Genomic DNA, 23,718 nt, shown 5'->3' with positions numbered 1-23,718 from the left:
CTGAGAGGGAGAAGGGGACTCCCCAGTACTGAGAGTCCCCATCCCAGACGCGGTCCTCGGGTGAGACCCTGAGAGCCAGGCTTGGGGATCCCTGACTTAGAGCCAACACCTCCTCCTGCGGGGAGAACTCTGTCCCTCTGTCTCCCTTTGAGACCCCGCCCATGGGACTCAAAGGCATTTTCCTGAAAGGATATTTTTCACGAAATATTTTTTTCCATCCCTTATAGTCAGCCTGTGTTTCATTCTGAATTGAGTCTCATGTAGGCAGCACATATAAAGGTTGTTTTTTTTTATCAAAAGATTTGGAAGTTTTGTATATATGTGTATATATATATATATATATATATTAGTTTAATTGTTGTTGCAGTACAATTTTCTATCTTTTACTCCCATCCCAACCTGCCCACCCAGCCCTCCCCTCCTCCCTCCCATTTCCACCCGCCCCTAGTTTTTATCCATGTGTCCTCTATACTTCTTCCTGTAAACCCTTCCCCTTTTCCCCTGAAATTCCCCTGAAATTCCCTCTCCACTACCCTCTGGTCACTGTCAGCCTGTCCTCTATTTCAGTGTCTTTGACTATATTTTGCTTGTTTCTTTGTTTTGTTGTTTAGGTTCCTGTTAAAGGTGAGATCATATGGTATTTGTCTTTCACTACCTGGCTTATTTCGCTTAGCATAATGCTTTCCAGCTCCATCCATGCTGTTGCAAAGGGTAGGAGCTCCTTCTTTCTTTCTGCTGCATAGAATTCCATTGTGTAAATATGCTGTAGTTTTTTGATCCATTCATTTACTGATGGGCATCTAGGTTACTTCCAACACTTGGCTATTGTAAGTTGTGCTAGGTTGTTGTGTTATTCACTCAGCCACCAGATGTCTTTAGATCAGAACTGTTAATTTATTTTTATTTAAAATAATGTTTGATAGATATAAAATTATAGCCATATTATTATTCATTTAAATTTTTTCTTCTTTTTCTTAAAGAAGACCCTTTAACATTTCTTGTAATACTGTTCAGTGGTGATAAATTCCTTTAGTTTTTTCATGTTTGGGGAGCTCTTTATCTGTCCTTCAATTAAAAATGACAGCCTTTCTGCCCTGTCTCGTGTGGCTCAGTGGATGGAGTGCCAACCTGTGAACTGAAAGGTCACCGGTTCAATTCCCAGTCAGGGCACATGCCTGGGTTGCAGGCCGAGTCCCCAGTGGGGTGTGTGGGAGAGGCAACCGATTGATGTTGCTCTCCCACTCCGTCTCCCTCCCTCCCCTTCTCTCTAAAAACAAATGAATAAAATCTGTGGGGGAAAAAATGAAAGCTTTTCCAATCTCTCCTGATCTGAAAAGTTTCTGTTGAGATATCAGTTTCTGCTGAGACAGTCTTGTGGCAGCTCCCTTGTAAGTAACTAATTACTTTTATTTTGGTGCTTTTAAAATTCTTTCTTTGTCTTTAGTCATTGATGTTTTAATTATGACGTTTCTTGGTGTGGCCTTTTTGGGTTCATCTTGTTTGGGATGCTGCACTTTCTGGAGTTGTATGTCTACTTCCTTCACCAGGTTAGGAAAGTTTTCAAATTATTCTTTATTTTATCTATCTATCTATCTATCTATCTATTTAAATTGTTGAAGTACAGTTTTATGCCTTTTACGCCCATCCCAGCCCACCCCCCCAATTATTCTTTTTTAAATATGGTTTCAATTCTTTGCTTTATCTCTTCTGTTTTGGGCACGCCCATGAGGTGATATTGGTGTAGTTGAAGTTCTTCATGAGGCTACTTTTACTATCCTCATTTTTTTTTTTTTTTGCTATTCTGGTTGGGTGTTTTCTGCTTCCTTATCTTCCCAGTCTCTTATTTGATCCTATGCTTCAACTACTCTACTGTTGATTCCATGTAATGTATTCTTCATTTCAGTAATTTTTTCATTGATAATGTTTTATTTATGTTTTACATATCCATTTTATCTTATCTCTTTGTTGAAGTTCACACCAACTTCATTTACTCTTGCCCTAAGTTCTTGGAGCATCCTTATAAGCAATGTTTTGAACTCTGTATCTGGTAGGTTGCTTGTCTCCATTTTGTTTAGTTCTTTTCTTGGACTTGTGTTCTGTTCTTTCATTTGGGACATGATTCTTTGTCTCCTCATGCAGCTGGCCTTCCTATTCTTGTTTCTATGTGTTAGGTAGAGTTGCTGTGTCTTCTGGACATAGTGGAGTGTCCTTATGCAGTAGGTGTCCCAGAAGACCCAATGGTGCAGTCTCCCTGGTCACTCAACCCAGGCACTCCTGTGTGCCCCCCTTGTGGGCTGTGTGCACCGTCCTGTTGTAGTTGTGTCATGGCTGCTATTGGCAATGGAAGGGATTTATCCCCAGGCTGATCAGCAGTGAGGACTGGCTGCAACCACTGCGAAGGCTCTTGTGTGTGCTGAGTCTGCCCCTTGAGTGTGTTGCTGTGGAGGTGGTTGAGTGATGCTTTTTTGTGATCTGAAGCTGTTCATCAGTTGTGCTGGCTCAGGATCCTCTTGGGAGGTGCAGGCAACAGTTAGTCAGCTGCCTCCTATGCCCAGTCTAGGGACACCCAGCATGAGCTACAAAACAATCTGCAGATGGCTGCTTCCTGTGCTGGGCTTGCAGGTGCCTGGGAGAGGCCAAGCTGCAAACCAAGGCCAGCTGCCATTAGCACCCAGCCTGGGGCCACTTAGCTGGAGATACATGGCATGCCTAGATCAGAAGCTCCTTGTTTGAGACATTTTAGGAAAATCTACATCATGAGCCAAAAAAGGTTGTTTGTATGGAAACATCACTGGAAAGAGTCATGGGGGGCCTGCAAGTTGGGCATGGTGGGGTTTCAGGGTATCACCAGGGCTGGGAAAAGAGTGAGAACCAGGTAGATGGAAACTCAATATGCCCAACTGCCAGTTCTGAGTGGGGGAGGGCTCAGAAAGGGAACAGGGGCTTCTGCCAGTATTTCCATTTGGACGAAAGCTGCCCTCAGCTCTCAGTCTGATGCAAGACAACTCAGTTGCTTCCTCGTGTGTTCCTGGTGCCTTCTGAGCTAATGTCCCAGCATTTGAAATCAGAGTAAGTTCATGTGCATGTGTGCCATTTTTATAAAAAGATTTATTTATTTATTTATAGACAGAGAGGAAGGGAGGGACAAAGAGAGGGAGAGAAACATCAGTGCGTGGATGCCTCTCATACACTCCTACTGGGGACTTGGACTGCAACCCAGGAATGTACCCTGAGTGGGAATTGATCTGGGAACCCTTTGGTTCACAGGCAGGCCCTCAATCCACTGAGCCACACCATCCATGGATGTGTGTCTTTAAGAGGAACTGCCTGGGACTCCAAAAGCCTCCCTTTCTTTCAGCCACAATCACCACTGTTTTTTACAACAGGAAGTTGTGGAGACCTGTCTTCTTGGCACTGAAACCCTGGGCTGAGGAGCCTAGTGTTGGGCTAGGATTCCTTGCTCCTCAGGGGGGACCTCCACAGCTGAGATATTCCTTTTGATTTTTATTTGTCACATGTGAGTGTGGGACTAGCCTTTTCTGCATCTCCACGCCTCCTACCAGTCTTGATGTTACTTCTTTAATTTCCTAGTTGTAGGGCTTTTGTTCAGCTAGATTTCAGGCAGTTCTGAACAGTGGTTGCTTGTAGTGTAGTTGTGATTTTGATTTGGTTGCAGGGCATATACCTACACAGCCATCTTGAACAGAAGCCTAGATTATTTTAAAATGTTGATTTAAGATGATGATTTTATAATATAATAATTTTCTTAATTTTTTCCTTAAAGATTGTATTTACTTTTAGAGAGAAGGGAAGGGAAGGAGAACAAGATGGAGAGAAACACCAGTGTGGGGTTTCCTCACATGCACCCCCTACTGGGGACCTGGCCTACAACCCAGACATGTACACCGAACAGGAATCAAACCAGCAACCCTTTGGTTTACAGGCTGGCATTCAATTCACTGAGCTACATCAGCCAGGGCAACAATAATAATTTTTAATCCTTCAACCATGTTGTTAAAGTGACACTGGTTTTGTTTACTAGTCTGTGAGGAGGTGGTGGTGAATAAAGCATGCTAATGCAGTTAGGTGTCCCAGTCTCCATTCTTGCTAAGTCTACCTCAGTGCAAATGTGGGCACAGTGAAAAGGCAAAGGATGTCCTTAATCCTACAAAAATAGATTTGACCTCATAGATACATGAAAGACACTTAGAAACTTTAATGTTTCTGCAGGCCACACTTTGAGAATGGTTGTTCTGTATAAACCAGGGGGAGTCTCCCCACTGGCCCAATCCTTTGCACCCTCCTCACTTCCTAGAATCCCTCTCCCTGAGTGGGATTCCTGCATCCCCACACTCTGCTGAAAGCATTGCCCCTGGGTTCTTCTAGAAGAAAGCTCACCAGCTGGAAATGAGATTTCAGAGAGTGTCTTTGGTTTGGGAAGGGAGGTAGGGGGACAGGTGTTTCCCCTTTGGAACTGGGAACACTCTGTGCCCGAAGGCACTGGACCCACAGGTAACCTAGTTTTGTTTCTTATACACCAGATGAATATGAATTCATGTCCCAGACAGAAATCTGGTGTCATCTGTCAGAGAGATGATGTTGTCCCTTTCATTTTTCATGGGTCTAGTGCTGTGACTGGAGACCAGAAAACACGAAGAGCAGTTCTGTCCAATAGAACATTCTGGACCGGGGATTGTTCCATGTCTGCACATCCAAGGTGGCAGCCACTGGCTGTTGAGCACTCGCGTGCAACCTGTCCTGCAGCTGGGTGGGTCACTGAGGCTGTAAGGGGGAATACACACCTGGGGATGTGGGCAGCTTCGAGGGGCCAGGTGAGACAGGACATGCCCAGGACTTGGGCTCTGGAAGGGGATCTTGGGAGGATCTGTGTGAAGAGGCAGTGTGGTGTTACTTTGTCTCTCTTCAGTGTGGTCTTGGGATGTCCTTGTCTGATGGTGGTGCTCTGTGAGACCACATATGTCCAACCAGAGAATAACCCTGCCCAGCAGTGAGCACCAGGCTGGCTGCCTGCAACACTGGGCCTCACTCTAAGCGCCAGACCTCTTCGAATGTTGGGGCTGCTTTTCCTTCCTTCTTAAATTCAATATTTTTAAAAAATATTTCATTTATCTATTTTCAGAGAGGGAAGAGAGGGAGGCAGAGAAAAAGAGAGAAACATCAATGTGCGGTTGCAGGGGGTCATGGCCTGCAACCCAGGCATATACCCTGACTGGGAATCGAACCTGCGACACTTTGGTTTGATTCACTGAGCTACACCAGCCAGGGCTTAAATTCAACCTTTAAAAATGTTTACAATGCAGAACATAAACAATAATAAGGAACAATTTGGAAAAGATTAAATATACATGTTAAACAACTATATTTGTAATAAATAGATGTAAACAAAAATGGGAATGTAGATTAAGAAAAATAGTAATAAAAATTAAAATCTATCAGTGCGGCAAAGATGAAAGCAAATGATGAGCATATCCACCAGAGCGTAGGGAACACATTCTGTTGTAAAGGGTGAAGGGATTGAAAACCAGGACAAAACTCCTGAAGGATGCTTTTGCATAAGGTCTCAGCAATTTAAATGTGCTTACATTTTGACACAGAAATTCTTTTTTTAGGAAGTTGTCCTAAGAAGATAATCACACTTGTCCATATAGATATGTTTCTTGTATTGTGGCTTTGTAAAAGCAAAAGGATGGAATGTCTCTAAATGCTCCAATCAACAGAATGATGGTAACTATGGACAGAGGATCACTTAACATGTCCCAGGCAGTGACACCATGGGATCTACAGAGAGGGTCAAGTGAAATCTTCAGAGCTAACTCATGAGACACTCAGTATAGGATCCTTGTAGGGGACAGAGGAAAGGAGACTCAGAGAGGTTTGGGGTGGTGGGGCTGTGGTGAACCCAGGGAGTTTTCTCTTACAGCCTTGATGACTCACTTTCACTGGGTCCCTTAGCAGCTGAAGTCACCTGAAAGTAGTGGGACTGAGCAGTTCTGCCTCAGGTCAGCCTGTGGTATGTGGTGTGTGGAGTATGGATGCTTGACTTCCTCTAGAAAGTATTCCGGAACCTGTGTGCAGGGGATTTTGAAAGTATGTTTATTAAACCTGGGGACAGTGACACTAAGGAAAGACTTAGGGTAAAAGAAGAAACTGGAGAAAGTCTGGGCAAGGCTGCTGTCAGCTCACTGGGAAGTCTGAGAAAAAGGGAGCCTTGGAGACAGCATGGGGGCTAAATCCAGCACTGGCTGCCCACTGCTCCCCTGGCTGATAATCTCAAGGACACCTTAGAGTTCAGGAGGAGAGAAAGAAGTTCGTGTCTGACACAGGGGTGTGGGTGCGCTCTAGAGTGAGCTGCCCCAGGTTTCTGTCTGGAGGATTTTTGTTTCTCCTCTGGGGGTAAGAATCTTAGGAGAGGCTGTCACCAGAATATTCATCAGTTTTCCAGGGGTGCTTTTAATGTGCTGATGCATCAACATGAGGACATAGTTGGGTTGGGGATTATCCTCTGGTCGGCCCCACTGTTTTAATTTTTTCTTAGGTCTGTCTGGATGTAATGGTTTTGTTCTGTTGTTGTTTTTTGTTATTTGATACCCTGACTTCATTTGTCTTCAGTTCATCTGGTAAAATGGAAGTAATTGGGTCTTTCTTGTTTATTTTCCCCCGACAAGGTTGACTGAAGTTATGTATTCTCTGCTTAGGGAGGAGAGGTACAATGAAAACTTAAAAGGCAGCAAATATGGGCCTGGAGACTAGAAGACATTGTTGCTATGTCTTCCACTTACTGAAGAAAAAATTATTTCCAGCACAGAGTTCTATATCAAGTCAAGATGTGAATGAGGGCTAGGATAGCCTACAGTTTCCTCATGTGTTTAGAGCTTTCATAGTTAACTTTTCTCATTCTCTTTGAAAAATACTACCAGACATATCAGGAAAATGAGGAAGTAAACCAAAAAAGGAACATGTGGGATCCAGGTGACAGGGAAGCTAGAACAAGACAGGTCTGGGCTGCCCAAAATGAATGGAAGGACATCCAGGGTGTCCAACTGGCTCCTGGTGTGCAGGGCCCCAGGCCACCTGTCACAGGACTGAGGGCTGTGGACAGGTGTCTGCAGAGATGAAAGTGGTTGAAATATTTGATGTGTTCAAATATGTACTCATGAAGATGTAGACTCTGGAGAGAGCAGTGGAATGAATATGTGATACCAGACAGAACGACCCCATGGCTGAATTAGGACCAGATGCAATGACCAATCGCCCCCTACCCTAGTACTGACCAATCAATGGAGACCTTTACCTTAAGTCCCATAGTCCCCTATGCAACCCATTCCCTAGGAGAAATCTTGGAGCCAGATCTCAGAGGAACAACTCACCTGTGACCTGGGTTTGGTGCCACCTCCTTAAATATTTACTTTAAAAAATTTCTTTTTATTTTATACTCACCTGAGGACATTATCTTTTCATTGCTTATAGAGAGAGACAGGAAGAGAGAAAAACATTGATGGGAGACAGAAACATTGATTGATTTCCTTCCACAGGAACCAGGACTGGGGATCTCATGCACAGCCTAGGTATGTGCCCTGACCAGGGATTGAACACGCAACCTTTTGCTTATGGGACGATGCCCTAACCAACTGAAGCACACCAGCCAGGGCTAAACTTTTACTTTCTTTGCTGCACACTCTTGTTTGCTCTGGATTGGGCTTTAATGTGCACAGGTGAATGGACCTATTTTGTTTACTAATATTTGTCATTTATAGCTTTTAACATTTTATAATTTTTATAGTCAATATACATTCATTATATAAATGGTATATTATTCATATATACATAATTAATCTAAAAGCTTTGCTTACATGTATAGAAAGGAACACAGATGAATAAGATAGTCAAGAGCTCAGCCCAGGGCTGACAGTGCTGGGCTTCATGCCTGGGCTCTGGGCAATGAACTTGCACACCTTCCCCCACTCTTCACTCAGGGCGCTGCTGTTTGTGGACACCAAGAATGGCCTTTCCCTTCTTTTTGGGTGTGGTCATTAGTATCTCATCAACTATTTGTTGCTTTTAAGAAGTTGGCTTTTGTATTATACATGGAATTTTGAGCTATTTTCCGTAGAAGGATTTGTGCATAGAGTCCAGACAAGTTTGTCAGGAATGGAATTTCTAAGGCAAATGGTTGGTCTTAGACAAGAGGATCAGAGTCTGAATCTTAAATTGTGATGTGAGGATGGTCTGTTAGGAGTTTTATAAGTGAAAAAATTTTATGTACTTTGATCTTTGAAAACATTATTCATGCACATACAAGAAAATTCAAAAGATACTCAGGAATACACAAAATAAATGAGTCACATTGTCCTCCTCCTTCCTCAGTCACCTAAGTCCTCTCCCAGGAAACCATCACAGTGAGTCACTTCTGATTCCTCCTCCCAGGAAAATCTATCTGTGCATTAGTGTTGCTGTTATGTCTGTAAAAAGAGCTCAGGCCACAGACTAGGAGAAAATGTTGGCAATTGAATTCTTTTAGAATATACATGAGAAGCCTCAACTCAACAATAAAAACAATAACTCAATAAAAATTTATCAAAATTCTAATCAGACACACCACCAAAGAATTTATGCCTGCTTTGTCCAGGTGGTTCAGTTGGTTAGAGTGTCATCACATGTACCAAAATGTTGTGGGTTTGATCCCTGGTTAGGGTGCCTATGAGAGGCAACTGATCAATGACTCTCTGTCACACACACACACACACACACACACACACACAAATAAATTAACATAGCCTTTGGTGACAATTATTTTTAGGCTTACTGCAGAGCAGTATGCTTCATTATGGCTGCAGCAGCCTCATATGCGTGTTTACTGGGTCTCTTGATGTTGTCATTTTCTCCTTTGTTGACTTATTGTACAAGTTGTTTTGTACAACAACGTGTTGTGCAGGCTTGTAGCCCAGGAGCAACAGGCTGAGCCCTGCAGTCCAGGTGAACAGTAGGGATACCACCCAGGTGTGAGTGCCTCTGTGCTGTTCAAACAACCACAGCATCACACAACCACACGTTTCTCAGGGTGGATCACCACCGTTAGGTGGCACATGACTGAATGTAAGTGCATCAGACAAACACACTGAGTACCTTACACTTACACAAAGTCGTGTGTCAATTCTATTTTAATTTAAAAATAAAGTTCACTGTAGATTTTATGTACAATATTGGCATTCAGTGAATGATTAGTAAACAGTGGAATTATAAATATTATAAACACTGACACCCACATGTTAGATTGTCAAGAGTTGATTCCAACAGTTCATGACCCCAGGAGCTCTAGGATCCCTTAGCATCCACAGTGAGGGGTGAACAGCAGAAGATCAGGAAGCCAACTAGGAGAGGTTTGCATTCCCCAAAAATGAGGGCACGCACACACAGTGATGAAAAAAGCAGAAATGGAATTCAGCATGTAGAAGATGACACAAGTGACTGCCAGCATTGAGATGGTGTGGGCAGCTCTGGTCTCTGGAGGGCATTTGTGGAGGTTTCTGGGGCGCAAATGTGCTGCAGCTTCTGGTGGTATCTGTGCAGGTGAAGCACCAGGGAGACACTGGACCAGACTGTGAAAACAATGAACACAACACAGGACATGACCACATGATGGCAACACTTATATTAAAACCCGAGTGTGGGGATGAAACATGATGCCTGCTGTTCAACAGATTTTGGCTTCACTCTTGCATTCGAGCACCTCTCACAAAGTTCAGGCTGGCATATATGGTGATATCCTGGAAAAAGGCATTCCAGAGGACTTCCGGCCAAGATGAAGGCATAGGTAGACACACTGTGCCTCCTCCCACAACCCAGATAGGGACAGCAACAATTTAGAAACAGAATAACAATCAGAACTAACGGAAAGTTAAACTGCAGGGAAGTCAGACAACCAAGGAGTTACAATAGACACGTTCATCCAGACTGGGGGAAGGGGCAGAGTCAGGTCCGATGGAGAGCAGTCAGACTTCTCAAAGCACAAAGAGCGTTGGGACCGCATAAGGCATCCCGGGCTCGCAAGACCACCGTGGCTGGACCCTGGGCACACAAGCAGCAGCTGGCAGACCCCAGCCAAGGGGTGGCAACCAGCAGACCCAGCAAGGTGGCAATTGTGAAGCAAGGCACTGCGTGCAAGGGGGCTGGCTGACAGGGTGGTCCCAGGGTCCCAGCACCCAGAAACAGAGCCTCAGGGCACTGATTGAAAGCACCTGGGGAGGGGGTTGAGGCCCAGGGAGAGACTCCTAGCCTCATAGGAGAGGTCATTGAAAAGACCCATGGGGTGCACAAGCCCACCCACACGGGAATTAGCATCAGAAAGGCCCAGTTTTCTTGGGGGAAGCAGCAGAAGGGACTGAAGTCCAACAGAGAGTGGAGCAAGAGCAATTGTTCCCTCTCAAACCCTGCCCCACATACAGTATTATAACCCAGCAACTGGCTTGCCCTGCCCTGGTGAACACCTAAGACTCCACCCCTCATACATAACAGGCAAGAGAAGACAAAATAAAAAAGATGGCTCAAACAGAAAAACAAATGAAAACACCAGAACCAATACTTTTAAATGAGCGAGAGATAGCCAGCCTATCAGATGCACAGTTCAAAACACTGGTGATCAGGTTGCTCACAGAATTGGTTGACTTTGGTTGCAAATTAGATGAAAAAATGAAGGCTACAATAAGTGAAATGAAGAAAAATGCACAGGGAACCAATAGTGATGGAAAGAAAGCTGGGTCTCACATCAATGGAATGGACCAGAAGGAAGAAAACAACATACAATCAGAAAAGAATGAAGTAATAAGAATTCAAAAAAAATGAGGAGAGGCTTAGGAACATCCAGGGCATCTTTAAGTGTTCCAACATCCAAATTATAGGGGTGTCAGAGGAGAAGAGGAAGAGTAACAACTGGAAAACTTATTTGAAAAACTAACGAAGGAGAACTTCCCCAATCTGGCAAAGGAGATAGACTTCCAGGAAGTCCAGGAAGCTCAGAGAGTCCCAAAGAAGTTGGAGCCAAGGAGGAACACACCAAGGCACATCATAATTACATTAGCTAAGATTAAAGATAAAGAGAGAATCCTAGAAGCAGCAAGAGATAAGGAGACAGTTACCTACAAAGGAGTTCCCATCAGACTGTCAGCTGATTTCTCAAAAGAGACCTTACAGGCAAAAGGGGCTGGAAAGAAGTATTCCAAGTGATGAAAGGCAAGGACCTCCAACCAAGATTGCTCTATCCAGCCAAGCTTTCATTTAGCATGGAAGGGCAGATAAAGTACTTCTCAGATAAGGTCAAATTCAAAGAGTTCATCATCACCAAGCCCTTATTTTATGAAATGGTAAAGGGACTTATCTAAGAAAGAAGATAAGAAAAAGAAGATAAAAAACATGTATAGTAAAATGACAGCAAACTCACAATTATTAACAACTACAACTAAAACAAAAACAAAAACAAAATAAGCAAACAACTAGAACAGGAACAGAACCAGAGAAATGGAGAACACATGGAGGGTTAGCAACAGGGGAGTGGGAGGAGGAGAGCAGGGAAAAGGTATGGAGAATAAGTAGCATAGACGGTAGGTAGAAAATAGACAGGGGGGCGGCAAGAATAGTATGGGAAGTGTAGAAGCTGAAGAACTTATGACACAAGGACATAAACTAAAGGTGGGGAATGTGGGTGGGAGAGAGTGTACAGAATGGAGGGGAATGAAGGGGGAGTAGTGGGACAACTGTAATAGCATAATCAATAAAATATATTTTAAAAAGAAAAGAAAAAAATAATTTAAATATTTCATTGTGTATGTATGTAAAAAAAAGGCATTCAGTTACCTGGAGCAGAACAACTAGAAGCTTGCAAGCTCCTGTGGAAGCCATGGTAAATGAGAAAGTCAGCCTCCTGATCTCTCCACAGTTGCTGACACACATCTCCACAGATTTCTGTACACACCTCCCTAACTTGCCTGATAGCACAGCCAAAGGAACCCATCATTTCACCTTGGAAAGGATCCATCAAAGCATCATGTTCTTTGAGGAGCAGGCTGCTGCCATGAGACAGCATCTGCATCCCAGAAGGGAAGGAGGAAGACTAGAGAAAGGCAGCCCAAGAGCTGGTGGGAATTCCTTTGCAAACGGGACCAAAACAGTGCCGTATGGACTGTGACTTGGAGGCGTCCCTGAAGATGGCTCAGCTAGGTCTGCAGAGCGATGATCTGGTCCAGGCAGAGGCTTCCATAAATCCTTCCTCATTGCTTCAGAACAAATCAACCAGCAAATAGTTACAGGTACACGATAGGTATGCCATGCACGTGCTCTTGATTTTAGAAGGAAATTCACTGAAGCTGCCCAGAGGTGCAATGAGCTCTCTTACAAGGCGACAGGGCATGAAAGGAGAAGACTAGAGGCTTTAGAACCTCCTTGGCACTGAAACATCTTAACATCAGCAGGACAACAGCATCTTGAATACTAGCTACTCTTTTTGAGGGTGAACAGGGCCAGCAACCTGCTGCTCAAGGGATCCTGGAGAAAATGTACCTGGGTGTGGTCATCAGAGGAAATCAGCTTAACGCATTTGCTGCCATGCTGATGCCTCACCAACAGCAGCCACAGCTGATGGTTCTGCTATGTTGGGCAGAGCTGTTATTGAGATCTATTTGTTGTCCCTCTTATTCATGCATCCATTGGTTAACTTTTGTACCTGCCCTGACCCAGGATAGAACTCATAGCCTTGGCATAGCAGGATGATGTGCCAACCAACTGAGCTACCAGCTAGGGCTGGGGGTTATAAATTCAGCACATGGATTTATGGACACAAACATGCAGACCACAGCATGGCCCAAGGTGCACCCAGTGCACTGTATTTCCAAACGTGAAGCACTCTGTTGAAGTACTGATTTAATTCATAATTAAATTTGTACTGGTTTAATTCATAATTGCATTTTTTAAAAGCCATATATTGGTTATCTTCACAATATTCACACTGTTCTGGCAGACTTTGAAAATAATGGGACTTCATCTCACTCCAAATTCTTTGTTCTTCCCTGCTGCCTTGGGTTAAGAGAGGTCAGAGAGTCGTCTTCATTCAATGAGAGACAGAAACATGAGTGACACTCACACACACAGTAACCACACAGGAGGGTGACGATGTCCTGGCAGAAATTCGTGAGAGGTCAACACCTCCTGCAGGGGGATTTGAGACAGGACAAGTGTGTGTGTGTGTGTGTGTGTGTGTGTGTGGATCACTGAAGGGCAGACACTTCTCTGTGTCCTGTCTGTATCTGTGTGTGTGTCTCTCATTGGGTCTCATTTCATGACCCAGGATTTTTAAGTCACAACATAATACTGCATGGCAATTCATACTTCTGTCCTTACACCCAACCCTAAACCCAGGAGGTATTAGAAAAGTGGAATTTTGCTCAGGGTGGAGGAGCTCCATGGCTCCTGCCATACAAGGCTGCTCCCAGGTTGCAAGGGACCAACCCTTTTCTCTCACTAACAGGGACTCCAGGGTGCAGAGACCTGCAGGGATCCTCCTGAAATACCCCCTGACCTTCCCCTTCAAACCTGCCCAGCCCGTGCATGAGGGGCTGCTCAGGACCAGGCAGGCTCATCAAGTCCCACACAGAGCACTGCCCACTCTCAGCTCTGAGTCCCTTCTGGGCTGACCCTTTCTGGTTCTGCTCTGAGAGTGGATGCAAGGCAGCCCTCACCTGGCTGGTCTGAGCTCCACAGCTCTGTGCAGGGATTCCTCAGGCAGGGTGGCTCCTGATCCCAGTTACAGAGACAGAGAGCATGGTCCTGACATCCCCACAGAAATGCCACTATCATGTCATCTGTCCTGTCAGTGACACCATCTGTGTGGGAGGCCTGAGGCATCTCTAACATAGAGCAAACTTGCCCGATGCAGATAACCCTCAGACATATCTGGCGACTGGTGACAGTGATGGCCATTACTGAGACACCCTCAGAAACAGCAGGTAGGAGGCAGAGAAATTGTCCCCTGTTCCTGGAAAAGCTGAGCTTAGAGTCACATGTCATTGGGGTGCAGGGACATCTGGGCCAGGAGCCCATATCACTGTGTTTCTGACTGGGCTCTTACCTTCAGCTCCTACTCTTTTCTGCACCCTGCCCCCAAGTCCCTCACAGTGATCATATCGTATGATCCAGTAGCTGAACTCTGTATAAATTCCTTTATGTTTAAATTAGAAAATTTGGGGTTCCATTATTTGTCCAGGAATCAATAAAGGAGATAATTGCAGAGAATGAGCATTTGGAGATTCTTATTCTTATTATGTTGAACCGGGAGCCACTTTCTAAATCTTCTGCTTGACTTTCCCCCGTGGTAGAGAAAATAGTATGGGCCTGCCACAAAGTACTCAAACGTCTCCCCCAAACTGCTCTCAGAATTTTGGGTATAAAGCCCAAGATATTATGTTTTATATTTAAAATAATTTTTTCTCTTTTTCTTCATATTTTCCATCACCATTGATCCCCTGATACCCTCTTCCACCTCCCAAACCCTCCCACATGCAATTTCTACACTGTTCTCTGTGTCCATGAGTTTAACTTTTAAAATTTTTCAGTTTCACTTAACATACAATATTATGTTAGTTTTAGCTACACAACTCTGGGATTAGACATTTACATAACTTATTAAATAATCACCCCATACATCTAGTACCAATCTGACACTATAAGTAGATATGACAACATTATTGAGTTCATTCTCTAAGCTATGCTTACATCCTACTAATAAATATTCAGGGTCTATATGGGACAACCATCATATTTTCACTGACTTGGGTGGAAGTAATAATAGAAGCTAAGGAGGATGAGTGTAGAAGTGGTGAAGAGCTAAGCAGGACAATCCCAGAATATCTCCCCGTAAATTACTAATGAATGACAATCACCAAATGGTGAATCTATGATGGGGAGACCTGGACGTCACCAACCTGGTGAGTCACCAAGGTGAATATGCCCACTGTCAGAACAGGGGTGTACAGAGTTCAGTCCTTGTTCTGTCCTCTTCCACAGTCCTGGCTCCCTTGGTGGCCTCATCCACGCTTATGACTTTAAATGTCATATTTTGTAGCATCACCTCCACATCTGTGTCCAGCCCAGACATTTCTCCTCAAGGTCCCCACACTCATCTGTCCAACCTGACACCTCATTGGTGTTTCCAACACATACCTCACCTTGACCTTCTCTTCAGCTGAATGCTTGAAATGCCCACCCCTCCCCCTCACATGCTCCTGCCAGAGTCAGCCCCCTCTCTGCTGATGTAACCCCATCTTTCTGCTGACACAGTGCAAATGTGGGGTGCCCACCTTAACTCCTTTCTCACACTTCATATTGAATCCTTAGGAAATGCTGTGAAATGCATCTTCCAAATGGACTCAGGGTCCAGTTCCTTCCCACTGTTTCCACCACTCACAGCCCCATCAGAACACCCAGCACCTGCAGCCTGGAACCATGGGAGCTTCCCCACACCTTTCCCTCCTGCCTCACTGGTCCCTTGTCTCCTGATTCTGTCCTCAGCTCAACAGCCAGACTGATCCTGTGGCCTGAGGGCTCTCTCTTGGGGAGGAACTCTCAGAAGAAGCCACTAAGGGCATTGGCTTCTTGGCCATGACCTTCCAGGACTCAGCATCCACAGGATGGGAGCAGTGCCTACAGTGGATTAAGGACAGTGGATGCTAAAACAGTTACTGCTATAAGCAGGTGTTCCTCACTTTCTGATTGGTCAGCTCTCTGAATCCCACATGGACACCCTTGAGGTCTACAAGTCAGGGCCCCAGAAGCTTGGGATGACTCTAGGCAACAAAGCGGCACTTGGTTAGAATCAGGGGACTCAACCAGCCATGGCCAGAGTCTCCAAAGGGTCACATTTGGATGTGTGGGAAGGAACCCTTAATTGTCCATGGAGCACAGGTGGTCACAGGGAACATCACTGGGGAGCTGTGAGGTCCTCTTGTCACATGGCACACAGTCTGTGTCCCTCCTGGGTTGTCTCCACACCTCATGGTAAATTTATGAATGTCAAGTGTATTAAAACAGTTTAACAAACAGGATGAAGGTGTAGCCAGAATAACACCTACCGGAAACAATACACCTTGGAGCTTTGAATCTACATCGCTTTTGATTTATTTATATCTATATATCTATATATCTATATATATATAGATATAGATATAGATATATCACTAATATTAAAATAATGCAGGGACATTGAGATGATTAAATAAGGTTCTGATGCTGGGCGCAGAAACAGCAGACAGGGACCCTTAAAGTCCCAAGAAGAGCCTGAAGTGACTATTTTAGCACCAACTCCTGGAGAAAGCAGCTCTGTCACCCTGGAAAAAAGTTATTGTGAAAAATTCAGGTCAGTCTCAGAAGTGTCACATTCTCCCACAGCCACCTCATGCTCAGAATGTCCCACTCTGAGAATCCCCAAAACTCAGCTGGGTCCCTGGGTCCCAATGCCCCCCACTCCTTGCCCTGAGGGTCTCACCCTTAGGAGCTGTGAGAGACACATCAGAGCCCTGGGAACTCTCGCTGCCTGGGGAAGACACAACAGTAGATTACAGTGTGGGGAAGCGCCCCTCACAGATCCAGTCCACACTCTTTCAAGGGTCTCAGATGCCACCTCCCCAACACCCTGACTTACAGGCAGCCTTTTTGTAGCTCTCCCTGCCTCTGCCTGTGAAAAGAAAACGTTCTGTGAGAAGTCAGGGGGAAGGTTGGGTCCTGTGACCCTAAAGGAGCCCCATACTCTGAAGCACAGGGAAGGTTCCAGAACTGTGACTAAACACTCATGTTAGGATCCAGAAACATGGGGAAAGTACATGTGTGGGGACTGGACCTACCACCACTCTGGACATCTGTCCTCAGCAGGGACCTTTCCCTTTGGACTCTGGCAGATGGGAATCAGTCCCCATCACTAGAATCATCAGGTGATAAATGTGTCCCTCACTTTCCCATGAGCCTCACTAAAGAGTCAGTGTTAGGAAACAGGCCCCCAGATGGACAATCACTCATGTGGGGATACCATGCCCATTAATGAGGCAGAGCACAGTTCTACCTGGGCTTGACCCCCAAGGGGACAGGAATCTCAGCCCACCCCTTGCCCACCTGAGCACTTCCTCCTCCACAGCACAGCTCCAGTGACCACAGCTCCAAGGAGACCAAGGGCAGCAACAATGACCACGATGGTGATGGTGGTCTGAGGAGGGGGCTCTGTGAGGGGAAGGTGAGAGGCCAACCTCAAACCTCAGTCCTGACCCTGCTCAGGGGCACCCTGAGGAGAGGCTCTGTGCCCACATCCCCTCCTCACCCCATCTCAGGGTCAAGGGCTCAGGCAGCCCCTCATGCTGCACATGGCACGTGTATCTCTGCTCCTCTCCAGGGGGCACGACCACAGCTGCCCACTTCTGGAAGGTTCCATCCCCTGCAGGCCTGGTCTCCACAAGCTCCATGTCCTGGGTTAGGTCCTCCCCTTCATGCTGCCAGGTCAGGGTGATGTCCGCAGGGTAGAAGCCCAGGGCCCAGCACCTCAGGGTGACCTCATGGTCAGAGATGGGGTGGTGGGTCAAGTGTGTCTTTGGAGGGTCTGAGGGGAGGGTGAGAAAATTCGGGAACTTTGCATGGTCATGGGACACTCCAGCGGTGCTCATGTGACCACCCTGAGAGTGGACAGGACAGCTGGGGTTGGGGTACACCACCCAGACTCCAGGCTGGACAGAGGCACCTGGGATATTCTCCTATTTTTTAGAAAGTTCCAGAATCAGTGTGAGAACCTGGGGTAGGAGTGTCTAGGTCTCTAAGGGGAGACACGGACTTAGGTGGAGGCTGAATGACTCTGAAAAGCGAGTCAGGCCTCCAGAGAAGGTCTCAGTGGAAGAACCAGGAAGAACCAGGGAGAGCATCCTGGTGCACCAGGTGCTGCAGGGTGTGAGGGAACTGCTGTGGAGTGTTTCAGGGAGTTGCTGGGTCCCTTATCATCCTTTAGAGAAAGCTGGGCCTTTGGGTGAGTCACAAAATAGGGAGACCTGGGGGACTCTTCCCTCCCCCGGGGCAGGAGGGACATTCTGACACTGCCCCATTCCCCTCCTCTCCTTGTAGGAAGCCGCTCCAGCCCACAGATTCCCTCCTCGGGAGGCCCGCTCCCTGGTACCTGCTCGGAGCAGAGTCTCCTTCCCCTTCTCCAGGAACAGGCGGAGCCGGTTCGCGCACGTGTGCTCCAGGTAGGCCCTCCAACCCTCCACATCATCTTGATGCAACAAATTGCGCCGAACGGTGATCTGGGCTGTCGTGTTGCCTTCAGTGGTGGAACTCAGGTCCAAGTTCAGGTTGAAGGTTTCGGTGCCCTCGTAGGCGTACTGACCCGACCCGCTGAGGAAGCGCCCGCCAGACCCCACAACGCAGGCAGAAATAATCTGGAAGGTGTGAGACCCTGACCGTGCAATAAAGTCAGCCCCGCGGACTTAGTCCTGCTGGAGGACAGATGTACCCCGCCCCCGGCCACTCGAGACCTGACCCATCCCGCGGGGACTAACGGAAACTGGGTGAAGATAAGACTGGGTTAGGATCCCTGTGGGCTCCTCCCGGGATGGGCTCAGGGCGGGTCCCACAGCCCTGAGGGAAATGTTCGGACCGGAGATTCGGGGAGACTCCTGCCGGTCAGTGGGGATCGGGGTCGTGCCCGGATCCGGGCGCTCGTGGCTCACCGTCCTCGCTCTGGTTGTAATAGGCGCGCAGGTTGTTCAGTTTTGCTCCGGAAAACTGCTCGCAGAACTTGCAGACCCGCGTCTGTTCCGCCCAAAAGTCTGGGTCCTCCTGCTCCACCCACGGTTGCTCCTTCCACAGCAACCCCGGCTGCGCCCTTGGGTTCGGGAGGTCGCTGTCGAAACGGAGGACCTCCGTGTCGTCCACGTAGCCGACCCCGATGTACTGGGGCTTCCCGAGTCTGGACATTAAGGTGCCGAAATGTCTCAGGGTGTGTGGGCCTGGGGACAAGGAGGACGCACGTCTTGAGTCTGCGGTGGGGCGGGTAGCAGCGGAGGTCCCGGGGAACAGCAAAGGATTCGGTGGTTGGGAAGAGGAGTGGGGGCGGGAGGAGGGGAGGACAGAGGTGCGGGTCTGGGGTCTGGGGTCTGGGGACACGCGTCCGCGTCCCTGGGTTCTGCGTCCCCGCCTCCGGGTCCCCTCCTTCCTGCCCCACAGAGGCCGTCCCCTCCCGACCCTGCACTCACCGGCCCAGGTCTGGGTCACTGTCAGGGCCCCCGAGAGCAGCAGGAGCAGGGCTCGGGGTTCCATGATCCGGACCCTGAGCGTCTTGGGAGATAGAACTCGGGTACTATGTGAGGACTTTATACTTGAAACCATGGTGACACTGATTGGCTTGGCCAGAGTTGGGACAAACAAACCGGAATTGCAGCAGAACGTCAGGAGTATCCAGGCAGAGGGACCCGTGAGAAGGAGAAGCGAAACCCGGGGGAGAAGGACACACTTCAACACTGAGAGTTCTGGCCCCAGACTCGATACTCCAGATGACATCCTGAGAACCTGGCTTGGGGACCTGGGACTCTGCCCCAACCCGTCTGCCTGTATGGGGAGCTCTGTCCCATTGTCTCCTTGAGTCCCCACCCACGTGCTGTTTTATTCAGCGACTCTCAAACATTTTGGATTCAGAACATCTACGCAGTGTTACAAAATATGGTGAATCCCCAAAATAATGTTGTTTATGTGGGTTATAGCTATCAATATTTACCCTGCAAGGAATAAAGCCTTTTGAAAACATGAATTCACTTGGAAAAATATTAATAACCAATGATATGTTAAGAGAAATAATATTTTTATGAAGAATCACTATTCCCAAAATAATTGAGGTAGTGAGAAGAGTGGATCTGCTTAAGTTTTACTTTTTGCAAGTCTCAGTGCTTGTCTGTATCATTAGAAGTCCGCTGGATTTTCAAATATGCTGCTGTGTTTAATCTGTTATTTTGGTTGCAGTATGTGAAGAAATATACAGCCTCACACAAATATTTAGGAGGAGCATTTTTTACTAACCTTTTCAGATAAGTGTGGATATTCATCTTTGATCATACACTAAAGCCACACAAGTGGTAGTTCTTGTAAAGCTCTTTGCAAAGTGGAACCTGAAACAAATCCACTGAGTGTTTCCTATTCTGTTACGTTGCTTGAGTTTCTCTTGTACTGATGTAGGATTATTTAAAAACAATGCATCGTTCCACTAAGTGATAGAGATCTCCCAGTGTTGATGTGTTTATTATACATCATGGAGAATTACCGCAGACCCCACTGAAAACAGTTGTCAGCTCTGGGAAGCTGTCTGGCTGCCGTGGGGAGACACACGTTTGCCAAAACCCTGGTTTTCCTCTGAGAGCTTCCATTCCATCCAGACAACAAGTGCTGTCAGGTGTCAACTGCCCCCGTGACTCATGAGAAAGAAGCTCATGTTCATTTGAGAGAGTGTTCGCCAGTTCACCACACCTCAGTCATCACAGGTTCTGTGTCTCTCATTCTCTTAAGTGACCTTGCTGTTCTGTGAAGAAGAGGCTGACTCAGCCCTCACAGGTCACTTTCCTGGGCTCATGGTACTTGGGAATCAATGTAGCAGAAGTGTGTTTGTGCACTTTCCCGTCATCATAGGAGTTATTTTACATTTTTATTATCCATTTCCACTAAGGACAGTTAAGAAATTAATCCATTTGTATGATGAATTCAAGACATACTTATCTTCTTTTAAATGTTTTTTAATTTTTCAGTTACAGTTGGTGACCAATATTATGTTAGTTTCTACACAGCTCTGCTGTCTTCATTTGTCTGTGAGGGTCTTTGATATATCCTCAAAATACAGCATACCCAAGAAAGATTAGTTAATATGCACTTAACAATTAGAGTGTATAGACATCAACAAAAATGTGATGTAACACCTTAAGATTGTAAATGATCAAAAACACTCCTCACTGGAGCTGGTCCTTGTGTACATCACTTTGGGACCCTTGGTGTCATTTTTGTGAACCTGGAGACATCAGCAGGTACACATGTCTTTATTAAGTTAAGAAATAAATATGTGTGAGCACAACATGAACCACGTTTCTATGGGCCCTGCACTTAACTAAAGATCTGTAAAGAGGAAGATGTAAACGTTGGAGTTCCAACTTAGATTTCTTACTGTTTTTTCTTCCCCCTATTTCCCCCAGAATTCAAGCAATTCTGTTTCCTTTCCCCCTCGGATGCCTCTCCCCTAGATGAAAATATATATGAAGTTTTTACAATTGTGGAATGAAAAATTCTCTAAGACCAAAAGATGACAAACAAAGAAGAAAAATATAAAACTTTTCTACGTCAACCAAACGCTCCAGAGATACAAGATCACCCCCATAACCAAATGCAAAGACACATAAAAATGTTGACAGGAAGGTAACATGTGTTTGGCGGAAGAACACCAGTGTTCTTCCGACAAAGGCCCCAACAGGCGCCTGGGGCAGACAGCGGGCTGTGTGCATCGCTGTCGCGAGGTGGAGTGCACACTCCGGGGGCGTGGGCACCTCTGAGGGACTTGGTAAGAAAGGATGTGCCCCAGACCTGGGCTCTGGTCGGAGATCTCTCGGGAGGATCTGTGGGCACAGGGGCCCTTCTAGATTGGCATCGTGAGGACCTGGGGGCAAGTCTGTGATTGGGCATCTCAGGAAAAACCTGGGGATGAGGCAGATGGGAGCAAGGGTGAGGGGTGATAGGAAAGACACTGCCTTCCCTTCTGTTGGCCAGCCAGGAGCTGCTTGTTAGTGTGTGAGCTGCACTGTGTCTCGTTTCTGTCTGTGCTGAGACAATACGCAGTGTGGCGTTAGTCTGTCTCCTGTGGCTGTGGTCTTGGGATGCTCTTGTCTGATGCTGATGTTCTGTGACAGCAGGTATGTCCAACCGTCTATCTGTCTGGCAAAGATGAAGGAACATGATGAGTGTTTCAGCCTGAGGGTGGGGAACACATTCTGTTGTAAAGTTTGAAGGGATTGAAAACTGGGACAAAAATCCTGAAGGATGCTTTTGTAAAAGGTCTCAGCAATTTAAATGTGATTACATTTTGACATAGAAGTTCCTCTGTTAGGAATTTGTCCTAAGAAAACAATCACATGTACTTCAAGAATATTTATTCAGGGATATTTCTTGTGTTGTGGTTTTATAAAAGGAAATTGATGGAATGTCTCTAAATGTTCCAGTCAATAGAATATGTTAACTATTAACAGAGGATTGCTTAACGTGTCTCATGCAGTAACACCATGGGATCTACATAGAAGGTCAAGTGTAAATCCATTGGGCACTTGATGTGGGATCCTTGTGGGGCACAGAAGAAAGGAGACTGAGAGGTTCCCGGTGGTGGGGCTGCAGTGAACACAGGGTGTTTTCTCTCAGAGCCTTGATGACTCACTTTCACTGGGTCCCTTGGCAGCTGTTGGTACTGGACAGGCCTGGGCCTGAGTGGTTCTGCCTCAGGCCAGACTGTTGTGTGTGGTGTGTGGTTTGTGGTGAGTGGCATGTGTATGCTTGACTTCCTCTGGATAACATTTCACAACACAAGTCCAGGGGATTTTGAAAGTATGTTTATTTAAACTGGGGAAATCGACATTAAGGAAGAACTTAGGGTAGAAGTAACTGGAGAGAGCCTAGGAACCAGAGCCTGCTCTGGTTCCTGGAAATGTTACAAGAAAGGAGTGAGTCAAGACCCGGCTGCTGTCAGCTCACTGGGAAGTAAAACTCCCAGAGACAGAAGTGAGCCAGGGTGGGGCTACTGTCAGCTCACTGGAGAGTGAGGGAAAAGGGGGACCTTAAAGTCAGGATGGGAGATAAGCCCGAGATCAGCTGCTGCTGCCTGCTGCTCACCTGGTTGATAATCTCAATGGAACCGCAGAGCTCAGAAGGAGAGAAAGAAGTTCATGTCTGACACAGGATGTGGGTGTGCTCTAGAGTGAGCTGCCCCAGGTCTCTGTCTGGAGGGTTTTTATCGCTCTTCCCTGGGTGAGAATCTTAGGGGAGGCTGTCAGAAGAATATTCATCAGTTTTCCAGGGGTGATTTTAATACACTGATGCATCAAAATGAGCACATAGTTGGGTTGGGGATTATCCTCTGGTCAGCTCCACTGTTTTACTTTTATCTTAGTCCTATCTGGCTCTAACTTTTTGTTGTTGTTGTTATTTGTCCCCCTGACTTCATCTGGCCTTGGGTTCATCTGGTACAAATGGCATTAATTGGGTCTTTGTTGCTTGTATTACAACCAGAGTGATTTACACTATGCATTCTCCTGTTAAAAAAGAAACATACAAACAATTTGTTCTCAAGTGTCTTTGGTTAGGAGAGATAAGGTCTTGTAATTCACTAGTTGGCTGTAAGTTGTTAAGACTGTTTGGCCTTCCTTAATTTCCTTGTGCAGTTTCCCCATTCCACTTGCACAGTTTTCCTTGCTTCTTACTATCCTGCCTTGCTGTGACTCTGCACTCCATACAAGTGAACTGTTGCAATGTTCCAGAATGTTCTGTGATAGGAGGCTGCTGGGCTTAGAGCTTAGGAGGACAACAAGGGGCAGTGTACCTTAGCTATCAAATCCTCAGGCAAGTTCATCATCCAGCATGGATTTCAAGGTCTCCACTGAATCAGAATTAGAG

At 46.2% G+C, this 23,718-nt stretch overlaps 2 protein-coding genes and 1 pseudogene across 2 annotated transcripts in view; 1 reads left to right on the top strand and 2 right to left on the bottom strand.

The window, feature by feature from the left end:
* LOC114510840 (patr class I histocompatibility antigen, A-2 alpha chain-like) overlaps nucleotides 1-23,718 on the bottom strand; it is a 171,461-nt gene that overhangs the window by 106,038 nt on the left and 41,705 nt on the right. Inside the window, exon 5 of the mRNA XM_036013340.1 lies at nucleotides 17,243-17,271. Coding sequence (XP_035869233.1) covers nucleotides 17,243-17,271 — 29 coding nt within the window. The remainder of the gene's footprint in view (nucleotides 1-17,242; nucleotides 17,272-23,718) is intronic.
* Nucleotides 9,699-12,888, top strand: LOC114510771 (annotated as a pseudogene).
* Nucleotides 16,224-23,718, bottom strand: part of LOC114510749 (patr class I histocompatibility antigen, A-2 alpha chain-like) — a 512,772-nt gene continuing 505,277 nt past the window's right edge. Inside the window, exon 8 of the mRNA XM_028529251.2 lies at nucleotides 16,224-16,388. Within this exon, the coding sequence (XP_028385052.2) occupies nucleotides 16,384-16,388 (5 nt within the window). The 3' untranslated portion in view covers nucleotides 16,224-16,383. The remainder of the gene's footprint in view (nucleotides 16,389-23,718) is intronic.

Source organism: Phyllostomus discolor, chromosome 12 (genome assembly GCF_004126475.2).
Source record: "Phyllostomus discolor isolate MPI-MPIP mPhyDis1 chromosome 12, mPhyDis1.pri.v3, whole genome shotgun sequence".
Classification (NCBI taxonomy): Eukaryota; Metazoa; Chordata; class Mammalia; order Chiroptera; family Phyllostomidae; genus Phyllostomus; species Phyllostomus discolor.
Note: the sequence above shows the minus strand (reverse complement) of the source record. Positions and strands in the feature narration are given on the sequence as shown.